The sequence below is a fragment of the Peromyscus maniculatus genome, chromosome 10 (assembly GCF_049852395.1).
Source record: "Peromyscus maniculatus bairdii isolate BWxNUB_F1_BW_parent chromosome 10, HU_Pman_BW_mat_3.1, whole genome shotgun sequence".
Lineage (NCBI taxonomy): Eukaryota > Metazoa > Chordata > Mammalia > Rodentia > Cricetidae > Peromyscus > Peromyscus maniculatus.
The window spans coordinates 59,525,671-59,538,125 of record NC_134861.1 but is presented as its reverse complement, the minus strand read 5'-3'; the positions used below and the strand labels follow the sequence as shown (position 1 = coordinate 59,538,125).

General features: G+C 47.7%; 1 protein-coding gene across 2 annotated transcripts in view; it reads right to left on the bottom strand.

The window, feature by feature from the left end:
• The window catches only part of Pgm2 (phosphoglucomutase 2), a 30,580-nt gene extending 18,919 nt beyond the window's left edge, over nt 1–11,661 (bottom strand). Inside the window, exons 1-7 of one of the 2 annotated variants that reach the window (XM_042286015.2) lie at nt 11,496–11,618; nt 9,036–9,228; nt 7,600–7,767; nt 5,558–5,664; nt 3,617–3,701; nt 1,838–1,921; nt 1,527–1,720 (exon numbers count right to left, since the gene is read on the bottom strand). In XM_042286015.2, coding sequence (XP_042141949.1) covers nt 1,527–1,720; nt 1,838–1,921; nt 3,617–3,701; nt 5,558–5,664; nt 7,600–7,686 — 557 coding nt within the window. In that variant the 5' untranslated portion in view covers nt 7,687–7,767; nt 9,036–9,228; nt 11,496–11,618. Of the gene's footprint in view, nt 1–1,526; nt 1,721–1,837; nt 1,922–3,616; nt 3,702–5,557; nt 5,665–7,599; nt 7,768–9,035; nt 9,229–11,495 lie in introns of both variants that reach the window. The other variant, XM_006974593.4, reaches the window with a different exon arrangement.
• Between the last annotated feature and the right edge of the window lie 794 nt (nt 11,662–12,455).

Sequence of the window (12,455 nt, the reverse complement as noted above, 5' to 3'; positions counted from 1 at the left end):
AGTTTCAATAAAAACTTTGGAAAGTAACAATAGCAATGTAGGTACTTGAAATAAATAAGACTGCTTTCCTAAACAAATATATTGTATTCTAAAGACAGCAGACAAGCAAATACATAGAAAAGACAAAGACACATCAAATAAACATGAAAAAAAGCTTTTCATAATTAAGGGATATAAGTGAAGATGAGTTATCACTCTCATCTCACAAATGGGGGGGAAATGATAATTCTGATAACGCTGAGCGCAGGGTCATACGTGGGGTCCTATATCATTACCACAGGCTGCAGCGGTGGGTGCCAACTACTCTAATATTCTTGGCGGGCAGTTTGCCGATCACCTTCAACCTTGTAAATGCATATACATTATCTATTACATATACTGTGATATATATTATATACTGTGCAAGATTTTATACATACAGGCGCGCACGCGCATACGTGAGCAGCGGTTGGTACTTCATACTACTTTCAGTGATGAAAGAAATCCCAGTTAACCCTTTGTGTTTCTAAAACTAAGTGACAGAGGCAGAGGGGAAGACCACAGATGTATCTTGTTTACATCACACACCAATGGGAGGAAAATGATAACCACATTTTTAGATTCCTTTTGTAGAGAAAAACAAAATTCAATGACCTGGGAACTCAGATCCGTGGTCCAGGGAGACTTTTTAGCCAGTGTGGGATTGGAGTCTCTGCTCCGCACGGGAACTGCCAGGCCCAGGTTGTCTAACAAATGCAGCACCAGACAACCTAGGCATTCAGTGTCTGGCTGAGGGACAATGAGGGGTAGTGGGACCTAAGTCCTCCCGGAGAACAATAGCACAGCCACCGTGCTCAGTGCCCGGTTGTGAGTATCACGATTGCCCCAGGCTGAACAAACGGGCACAGCAGCATTGGGTAACCACACTTGGGTAGTGGGAATTGGAACTTAAGTCCTCACACCTGTGCAGCAAGTGCTTACCCACTGAACCACATCCCCAGCCCTGAAAGTTTAACTACACACACACACACACACACACACACACACACACACATATATTTACAGCACTTCAAACCGTGGCCCACGGGCTGGCTACCTGCTTTTGTAAATAAAACCATTTTAGCAGGGTGGTGGTGGCGGCGGCGGCGGCGGCGGCGGCGGCGGCGGCGGCGTTCGAGGCCAGCCTGGACTACAAAGTGAGATCCAGGACAGGCACCAAAACTACATAGAGAAACCCTGTCTCGGAAAAAAACAAAAAACAAAAAACAAAAAACAATAACAAAAAAAACACTTTAAGTGGCTTCCCTGACTGGTCACCTGTGCTGTTTACATACCAGAACAGCAATTCTAAGGGGTGAAGACCAGCTCCATGTAGCTGGCAAAGTCACAAGGATTTGTTATCAGTTCCTTTAAGAAAAGGTGGCCAGCTCTGCTGGGGCCCTTATACAAGTAGCTACAGTGTATGCACCAAGTAAAGGGGAATAACCAAATGCAGACATAGACTCCAGCTGAGTCACACTGGCCCAGGCGAAGCCCCATCCAGTTACCTGTGGAAACAGTATCTTTTGAGGTCTTCAAAGTAGTCCTTACTGATGGAAGTGCTGGGGTCGTGAAGCAGGGGACTGCTGTCAATCAAAGACTCGTCCCAAGCCTGAGGCCAGGGCTCTAGATTTTCTTCAATAGCTTGAGAAATGCCTCGATCGTGTGGCGAGATGATCTGGGCTCCATTGTCCCAGTAGACCTAGAGAGGCCAGGAATGCATTTAGCAGGTGCAGGGTACAGAGTACCCACTCCCAAACAGCTTCGGGGAGGGGCTCCTTGTAAGAGCACTGTGTAAGAGGAGAGGGCAGGGGCGTACCTTATAGCCATTGTCCTGCTTCGGGTTGTGCGAGGCTGTGATCATGATCCCGGCACAGAGTTTCAGATGTGATACTGTGTAAGGCTAGACAGGGCAGGAGACGGTTCTTAACAAAGATCAGCCAGAATGGAAATGCCTTGTATACAAAGATCAAACAGAAATGCCTAATATGCATGGTTTAGACCTGCTCATCCCCCTTCACCACCCTAATATCATAACACACACACCACTCAGCATCCCGTGTCCCATCCAAGCAACATACAGCATCCCCCTCATCTGTGGCTTTGCTCTCTTTCAGTTCCTCGTGGTCCAGGAAGATGAATATTCTGTCTTAACTCTTTCAGCAGGGCCCACACTCACATGACTTCATGCCAGGATACTACTACAACTGTTGTGTTTTATTATTTATTATATATAACAGCTACTGCTGTTAGTCCTTTATAGCCTTAACCCACAAATTAAACTGTAGGCCACAAGCTGTATAAACTTTTATATTGTCTGTAGCTTTCACTATCAGGCCTGTGGCTAAGAAGAGATTATTATAATCTTATCATTGTGGGAACTCACGGGCTGCCCAAAGTTCCAGAATGTTCATCCTCACAAAACAGGTGCACTATTTCCTAGGCACCCCCTCCTTCTGTCTTCTCTTTTATAGAGCCAGAAAAGTCTTTGAAGACAAAGACTGGCCAAGCTTCCATTCTGCGTTAGGCTTTTAGTAGCAGTTCAGCTGAGATTCATTCCAGATGAGGACACAGAGGCTTCCAGTTTGAGGAAACAAGACCAGCCGAGGAATTGGTGAGGTGAGGTTGGATGTGGCTCATTCCGTTTCTCTGGCCTTTCAATGTTCACCCCAATACCTGGCTCCAGGTTTGTTTTTATTAATAAGACCTTTTAAGATTCATGCTACATTTATTCATATTTAAAGCTGGTAGGTACATCAACTTGTCAAAGACACAGTAGTATAATGTTTGAGAGATTTAGACTCAAGAAATTTCCTAATTGTGATAGCTGCAGTAAAGAACTACCTACCAATTAAAAAAAAAAATGAACATTTTGCTAATTTGCCAAAAGATCCATAGAATTTGGTGGTTTGAAAGAAAATGGCCCCCAAAGGGAATGGCACCACTAGGAGGTGTGGCCTTGTTGGAGTAGGTGTGGTCTTGCTGGAGGCAGTGTGCCACTGTGGAGGTGGGCTTTGAAGTTTCCTATATGCTCAAGCCACATCCAGTGTCTCAGTTCACTTCCTGTTGCCTGTGAGTCAAGATGCAAGGACTTTCGGCCCCTTCTCCAGCACCATGTTGGCCTTCATGCTGCTTTGGTTCTTGCTATGACGATAATAAACTAATCCTCTGCACTGTATGTGAGCCACCATAGTTAAATGTTTTCCTTTGTAAGAGTTGCTGTGGTCATGGTGTCTCTTCACAGCAGTAGAAACCCTAACTAAGACAGAAGTCAAACAAAATAAAATGACACCTTACTTTTCCTTTGGTGCTGGAGCTTGAACCCAGGGCTCCACCTGTGCGACCACTGAGCTACAGCCCCAACCCTTATTAGACTTTGAGAAAAGCAATTTGGAATGGAAAGCTGCATGTCACAAGCACATTGCTAGGATGTGGGTGAAACTGCCTTAGAGAGGGAGGAGTTAGCCCAGCATACGTCAAGGAATTGTCTGTCACCAAAACAGCAGAAGCCCAACAGTACCAAGGCTCATACAACCCAGCAGGGTCCCACCCCAGGTCCGGTGACAAGAAGTTGGGAAGGAAGGAAATGGTTACTTACCACAAATGGGGTTGGGGTTATATCGGAGAAGAGATGCACGGGAACCCCCTGGCTGATAAATGCAGTGGCAGCCAGCCGGGCAAACCTAGAAATGCAGAAACCGGACAGAGTTGGGGTCAGGGCTGCGAGCAATGAACAAGCACGCTGGGGTGGAACCCAGGGCTTCATGTGCGCATGCGCGCTGGGCAAGCACTCTAACAGAGCTGCAGCCCTGGCCCCTCCCACCGTGCCTTTAGATTGGGCATGGTAGGAAAAGAAGGAGGATGTTTTTTTTCCTGCTGTTTACACTGGTCCAGAACACCAAAGCGGAGGACAGCTCTAAAGTCCTCTCCCGCCACCTTTTGTTTAGGATAAAGGCCTCACAGGTCACCTTGCCACATGCCCAAGGCCACCGAGCATGTAAGGCAGGCGTGCGTGAAAGTCTTTCACCACGGCCTCAGCCCACCTCAGTGGTTCTTGCTTGGGCTCCTTTGTCCCTCACAGGGTCTCTGATGTGGCGGGCACGGTCAGTTGTCATGCTCGGGAGAGGGATGTGCCCCTGGCAATTGATGGGAACTAGTGGGTAGAGACCAGTGGAGCTCCTAACCACCTTACAATGCATAGGGCGGGCCCCACAACAAAGAACGGTCCAGCTGCCGTGGCATCCTATGTCACTATGCAGAGGTGCTTTATAGGATATGGGAACCACGCCTGGTGGTGTGTGCCTGTAATCAGACTGAGACAAGAGAATCATGAATTCAGTACCAGGGAGAGCTAGTGAGAGCTAGTTTCCAAACTGAAACGATGAAAGAGTGCGTGAGAAATGATACACAGCTTTTACCCAAACCATGTGCCTGGTTAGACAGGTGATTTGTGCGCCTATGGGTGTGGGAGTTGAGGTTGTCTTAGAACCAATCTTGGTGGATACAGAGGGTCAATTTTAAATGCTCTCTACGTCATTTGGGGGATTCAAATCGTAAATACCCAATCCGCATTCAAAAAACTGCCACCACTACGGCCATCATTATCTTCACCGCCATCGGCCCACAGCTAAACAGGAGTCCCTGTGGTCTGGGACCGTCACCAAGCTTCAGCCTGGGAAGGGTGTCTGTTCGAGAAAGGAAGAGGCCATGAAGCCTGTAAGGGGCAGGGAAGAGGCTGGTTTGGATAGGTTTTTTTCCTTGGGGGTAAATACTACACTTTAAATACCTAAATAACTTAATTTTCCTAACTTAGATATAAAATCAAAAATTTTAAAGCTACTAGCAGATCTTACTCCGTCATTTTTGTTTGTTGTTGAGACAGGGTTTCTCTATGTATCCCTGTCCTTGAAAGTGCTATGCACACCAGGCTGGCCTTGACCTCACAGCCTAAATCATCATTTTTAACAGCTAAGCAATTCTGCAATTATGGGTTTAAAATCAAGTTATTTAAAAAAGAAAAATCAAAGGGCTGGAGAGGTGGTTCAGTGGTTAAGAATCTGTACTCTTTCTCTCTCTCTCTCTCTCTCTCTCTCTCTCTCTCTCTCTCTCTCTCTCTCTCTTTCTTTCTGTTTCCAGTCAGGGTTTTTCTGTGTAACAGCCCTAGCTATACAGAAACTAGTTTACTAGTTTCATAGACCAGGCTGGCCTCAAACTCAGAGATCCACCGGCCTCTGTCTCTGAATGCTGGGGTTAAAGGCGTGCGCCACCACACCCGGCTACCCCTACTGTTCTTACAGAGGCTCGGAACTGCCTGTAACTCCAGCTCCAGGGGATCCAAGGCCTCTGGCCTCTGTGAGCACCTACCTGCACACACATGCACATATCCACCTGCACACACATAATTAAAAAATGTTTTTTAAAAAGGCAAATTATTGAAATGGCGATTGAAAATAAAGTATAAAAGAAATTACAAAAAAAAATCTATTTCTGAAAGATGTCTCCAGGTTCCATCCCCAGAGTCCCTCAAAAACCTAAATACCTTTTGCTGCTGCCTCCGCTGGCCGGGTGAGCTCTGGCATCGAAGCTGATCACCACGCCCCTCTGCTTCAGGTCACTGAACTGCTTTTCCAGGTACCGGCAAAATCCCTGAAAACAGCCCAGGGGTTGAAAGCACATATTTCATACATACGATATTAAAATCAGCCCCAAATTATATCTTTCCCACTTTCACAGGACCACATCATTCATGGGGTGTGGGGGGCAGTAATTGTGCAGACTGAACAGGAAGATGAAAACAGCTTATTTACTTATTCACTGTCTAAGTCAGATGCTGTGCAGAACAGCTAGAATCGAGTATCTCCAGGTTCAGACCCCCTTACTCAGAAGTTCCATCGTATAGATGGGAACACAGAGAAGAGCCGGGGCAGGCCCAATTTCAGACCCAAAGGGCAGCAGAATGTGGCTGATACCCAGGTCTGATGAGAGGCAGTGTAGGGTGTAAAGTATGCTCTAGGGCCAGAAAATGGGTTTGACCTCCACTCTGCCACCCCCGAGAAAGAGACAAGTTCCTCAGTCTTCTGATGCCTCAGTTTCCACGTCTATAAAAAGTAACAGCAATAATAGGCACCATGTGGAGCTTTTATAAGACTTACGTAAACTGAAAGCGTGCAAAGTGGGGCTAGTTGGTTACATGCTTGCCTCGTAAGCCTGAGGATCTGAGTTCAATCCCCAGAAGCCACGTTTCAAAAAAGAAGTTAGGTATGGTGGGACAGGCTTGCCATCCCAGTACTGGGGAGGTAGAGGCAGCTCCTAGATCCCTGGGGCTCCCTGGCCAGCCAGCCTAGCCTACTTGGTGAGTTCGAGGCCAGTAAGAGACCCTGTCTTAAGAGAAAGGGTGGAAAGTGCCTGAGAAGTGACCCCCAAAAGTTATCTTCTGGTCTTCATGCACACACACACACACACACACACACACACACAATGTCTAGCGTACATTGTATACTAAAGATCAGCTTATGGCTTTTCCTGGGTGTGGGTGCTGAGCAATTTTAAGGTATCCCCAGGCTTAGCCTCGTACCCAAAAGAACAGCAGGGGGAGTGTCCATGCCACAGTGAAGGTGAGAATGTGACCAAGCACGCTTCATGCCAATGTTCTATCGGGGACCACCCCCCACAGCTGGGGTGGCAGCCAGAGCTGGCCATTCTAGAAGTCCTCTCTCCTTCAATGCCGAGGTGGCTCCTAAGATGTCAGAGATAAACCTGTTGCTTTCCTGAAACTTTCTCAGCCCTGAGCATCCTTATGTCTCATGGAAAGCATTCCAGCACGGATGAGTTAGTCACTGCAGAATAGAGAGCTTCTAAGGACCGCTTCAGTGGGTGGTTGATAGAATCAGATGATGTTTAAAACATCTATTCATCATGGTTTCAAAGGACTCTTAACTCACACTCCCGAGGCCCACTTCAGAAGAGATCCATTATTCTAGGGGAAAGGTGGGCCAAAGGGCTCTGAGAACTTCCCGAGCCACATTTCCTCATGTCTGGACATAAGATAGAGCTGAACACAGGCGAAAAGGCTCAAGGTTAATTTGCAATCCAGAGAAACACTAACAATCAGGCCTCCCAGCCACCAGTGTGACAAACTGGATTATCCAAAGATGGCTAGGGCAAGACATACTCCCACCAGGTGATGCTGACCTTCTCTTTTAACAGACGGAACATAGCAGGAATAAGTTACTTTGTTTGAGTCAAAGCTCATTAATACGATCCAATACAGCTTCTGGCTGGCACATTCTTTAGTCAACGGCTCTGTATAAGACAAAAATCTCCACAAGGGAATCCGTCTTAGTCATATCAATTGACCATGCCTGACAACCAGTAGGCATTCAACACATTTGATGGAAGGTGGCTAGAAAGCTAATGGATGTTTAAATAAGGACTGCACAAGCCTCATTTTGTAGATTGAAGAGTGGGCGGTTTCTCTACTTCATCAGACCCAAGAACACATCCATAATTAAAGCAAGTTGAATCCATCAGATGCATCAGGAGATACATCAGGAGTAATCAGCAGTGACCAAATCATGGTACCTGCGTGGTCTGGATGATAGTCAAATCATTCATTCGAGAAATCCCTGCTCCCATGGGCGCTCGCAGGCCAGCTGTCCCAAACTCCATCCGGGCCCCGAAGCATTTCTGCAGCTCTTCTTTATTACCCTCAGCCACGAGCTGCTTCACTGACTCCGAAGTTAAGGGATTCTGAAAGACAGACGTGGATGTATTAGATACAGCTTGGTTAGGAGAGGACGACAGAAAATCTGCAAAGCAGCCTCACCCTCACCCTCAACACACACACACACACACACACACACACACACACACACAATTTTAACCTCTAGGCATAACCTGACTATATACAGGCTTTTGCATTTTCTGGTGTTTTTGATAGTATGATGTATCATTTTCTTCCTGACTGAAGTAGGCAGTTTTAGAGAAAATGAACAAGGTGCTGTCTCAGAACAGACATCTAGCACGCCCGGCAGTGCCCAGACTCTTCACTTACAAACCTGTGCTTGAGAAGGCTATAGAGTTTCTTAAGTACTTTCTTTTCCCATCTGTAAAGGGGAACCAGCTAGAACCTCTCTTGCACAATTTCCGACATTTTAAATTCGCTTGTCTTTCTCTGCCTGACACTGAGTTGTGATATTCATCTCCTTGTCTGAGGTCCTCAAACTTTCCCAGGGTGGTAGGTCAGTCAATTTAATCAAAACCTTACTTTTGTGGTGCTTTGCAGTTTTTTTTTTTTTTTTTTACAAAATGTTTCCTTTGTATCTGGTCAAGTTTCAATGACTAGAAGTCAGGCCAATAAATAGCTGATATCTTTAGTAGTGTTTTATACTATAGAATAATTGCAGCACTTGGGGCAGAGGCAGGTGGATCTCTGTGAGTTTGAGGCCAGCCTGGTCTATAAAGTGAATTCCAGGGCAGCCAGGGCTACACAGAGAAACTCTGTCTCGAAAAACCAGTAAATAATGGTTAAACAAATAAATAAATAAAAAGATAAACAAATAAATAAATAAAAAAGAAAGAAAAAAAAAGAAAGAAACTGAGTGGCTTGTTTAAACTGATGAGCATCAGCCTAGTGCCTTTTCTATTACATTAATTGAAAATAGACACGAGCATGAGTCATTAAGTCACCACACACGGCGTGGCTTTCTTTGTGTAATAATTGCAGGAGCTGTTAAGATTGGAGAAATCGAGTGATTACCTAACGCCACACGGACTTCTGAATTAAGAAATGAAGAAGGACTGAGTAAGCACTTTACCCTTGTGCTTCCACTCAGCATCCACTAAAATGAACACCAGGCAAGATAAGGCCCCATAATTAAACTTTGAAATGTGGTCGCAATAAAACCTTGGCTTCCTGGAATCGAGCCCATGGTTCCAGATTGTTCCAGATTCAACAGGCACCTGGACCAACCTTTTAATTAAAAACAATAGATCCCAATCACACAGAAGACTCTTACCCATTAAACTGTCAGGTGCCCCCAAGGAAAGGCTCAGAGCTGGTATACACAAGGAGCTCAGCAGCCATCTGCTGAGTGGATGAGAAAACACAGACTTCCTGGCCACACCCAATATCCAGGGCTTCTCTGAGTTCTACGGTAGACCTCACAAGTCCTAATATTGACCTTGGATAGCTAGAAAAGACTCAGCAGCCTGAGAGAACAAAGCAGAGAGATAAAAAGTCAAGAGAGCAGCAGAGGTCGGACCCGGAAGTCATGGAAACTGACAGAGAGGGAAGCCCGAGGTGGGGAACAGTGACGGGTGCCTGCCAGCATGGGTGGGTTAGCAGCTTCCGCGCTTTCGGCTGGTGGGAGTTTCACTGAAAAATGAATGGGTCCTTCCCAGAGAGGCGCCTATCTCCAGTTGAAGAAACAGAGAGGGACTACAGTCAGTTCCATCAGTAAAGTGCTTGTTACGAAAGCTTTAAGACCCAAGTTCATATCCAGCATGCGCCAACAAGCTGAGTTCACCTGTATGACTAATGCTGGAGGTACACAGACTATGGATACATAGAGTGGGCTGTTCAGTTAAGCCAAGGTGGAGAGTGACTGGGGAAGATTCTTGATGCCAACCTCTGGCCTCTGCATGGACATGCACACATACACCTGCACACAACCACATAGACACAGACACATTCATACAACACACACACACACACACACACACACACACACACACACACACACACACACACACACACACCTCTGACTGGGAAAAAGAACATTGAAACAACTCCAAGGGAGGAAAGGGCAATTTCCCTCCACCTCTACCCACGGAGGTACCATCCCTAGATGGATTTCATATTCTGTAGTAATTACATTTTCTGGTTTTCTTTTATGGAATGAGATGACTAAGCTTGAGTCTCAACTTGATGAGATTGAGAAATAAATACCTAGGTGGGCAAAGCTGCTCACTTCTGGGGTATCCGTGAAGTAGCTTCCAAGGATAATTAATTAGATCATGGGCTCTGACAGAATCAAAGGGTCACTCCTTTGACGGGTTCATAATATGGTGGCATTATGGGGAGGTGACAGAAGGTAGAACGGGGAGCTAGTTGAGGGTAGAGGTTCCTGGGACTTGTCACTAGGCAGTAAGTTTTGTGGTGGCCTCTTCCTGTATTCTCTCTACTTCCCAGGCATCATGACCTCTCCACCGTGGAAGGATGAAACCATCTCAAAGCGTGAACAAAGCAGTTCTTTCCTCCGCTTTAGTCTAGGCCAGATACTTAGGCAAGTGATCCAATAGCCCGGTACACAGAACAATACCTCATTAACTCTGGCTTTCAGAGAATCTACACAATGCAAGCTACTAAGTTATCAGAAATGGAAACAGTTTCCTTCCCTTAAGCATCCTGAAGTTAACTTTCCAAGAGGGGGGCCCTCCCTCAAGGAGTTGGCACTGGCATCCTGGAAACAGGCTGGCATAGGTGTGAGTGGGGAACCGCTTCTGCCGAGCCTTGCAACCTCTGTCTAGTCAACAAATGCTTCATGGACCTACTATGTGCCGAGTACTATAGACCACAGGCGGCAGCAGGAACACACACACCAGCTACATAATTTTCAGGAGCCAGTGAAAAATTAAAACGAAGGATCCATATTTAACCATAGAGAATCTGAGAGCGGAGCTTTTTTAAAACTACGGCTTAGCCCACCAAAGGTCTCGCCTCCTGCAGTCAGGCCTGTACACCAACAGAAATTAAAACAAGCCTGCAAGGGGTTGCTGGTTGTGTTTCTTCCAATCCCACTAAGAGCCAGGAAGCAAAAGACTGGGCTGTTCCGAGAGTGTTTGGGAGGAATAAATTGAACGTCGTCGACGGGGAAGACCTCAGTAAGTTCACACAGGAATACCAACAAGAGAAACAAGGTCAACTGAACACAGGCAAGAGGAATATTATGGGAAACAGGAAAGCACAGTTCGGAAAAAAAAACTTGTAGAGAACAGAGGAAATGATGTCCGGGGCTGGCCACCTGACCGTTTCAGCCATAAGCCAGTTTACAGGGGAAAGGTGCAGCCGAGACCAAAGCATACTCTGTCACCTTCCCAGTGAAGCCAGTGTCCTCTGGGAAACTCCTGGTCTGCCTGGCCCACCAGGGACCCGTTAGTAAACATGCTGTCAGGAAGGGTGGTCTAGACTGTGGAGGGGTCCGGGTCCCGGGAAAGGCGGGATAGAGCGGATTCTGAATGGATGAGGATGCACAGCCCATCACAGAACCTCAGAAACCCTTTCCTGCCGGGACCACCGGGCTCGCTCCTCTACCCTGTCTAGCAGCCCGGCGGGCCACAGAGCTGTCCCCGTCCCCCAATAGGCTTTTCCGAGCAGACTCGGGGCGGCGGGGCAGGAGAGGAAGGAAGCTGGGCCCCGCTGTACCCGGGACAAGCCCCGGCGCCCGGGAACCCTGGAGCCAGCGATCGGCCCTCACCCGGTCCCAGCGCAGCCACTGCGCGGTCTCCTGGTCCAGTCGTGCGTCCATGCCCGAGCCACTGACTCCCGGAGCTGGTGTCGGTGTCGCCGCTGCCGCCGCCATCCCGCCGCAGCCACCGCCGGGTGAAGGAGGCCGGGTCACCCTTCCGGCAGGGCGGGGAGAGGGCGGGGACAGCGGCGTAGACGGAGAGCTTGCTGGAAGAGGACGTGCAGCTCCGCCCGGCTCCGGACTTGTCCCTACGGGTGCGCCTCCTGGAGGGCTAGGCTGGGAGGGTGGGTGGGGTGGGGTGGAGTAGGGGCAGGGATGCCTGGTGGCTAGAGGAGCCGGAAGCCACCTTACCCTAGTCTCCTAGGCATACCGAGGGTCATCCTGCAAGCATCACGTGTGCATGGTGCCCTTCGTGTCTGGGATGCTGGGATGATTGCACTCGGAAGCGGAGCTCTTTGGCGCAGGCCGGTGGAGGTACCGCAGAAGCAGGCAGATCTCCCTGAGTTCAAGGCCAATATGATCTACGCCAATCCTGTCTGAATTCCAGACCAGCTCGGGGTTCATAGTGAGGACCCTATCTCAAAATCTGAATTAAATGTTAAAAAGAATATGGCAGAGCAGAGACAATCCTGAAAAGGAAGAGCCAAGTGGGACGTAAATCAAATAGACCAGCGAACCAAAAGGGAATTCAGAAACGAGACCACACTTGCAGAGACAGTTTCTGTCAGAAGTGGCGCTGAAGAGCACCCAGAAGGACTAGTAATTTCAGGGTGCTGGGTCAACTGGATTTTCACACTAGAAAATGTTAAGAGGAAAGTCGACTCACCCGCGTAACGTCATCACACACAGATGTGAATTCAGGGTCAGTTGGGTGATGTCCACGCCTGGGCATGCGGAAGCACAACCAAGTATGTTTCCGAGCTGCACGTGGTCCCTCTTGCAATTCTGACAAGTGGGAGCCTGAGGCAG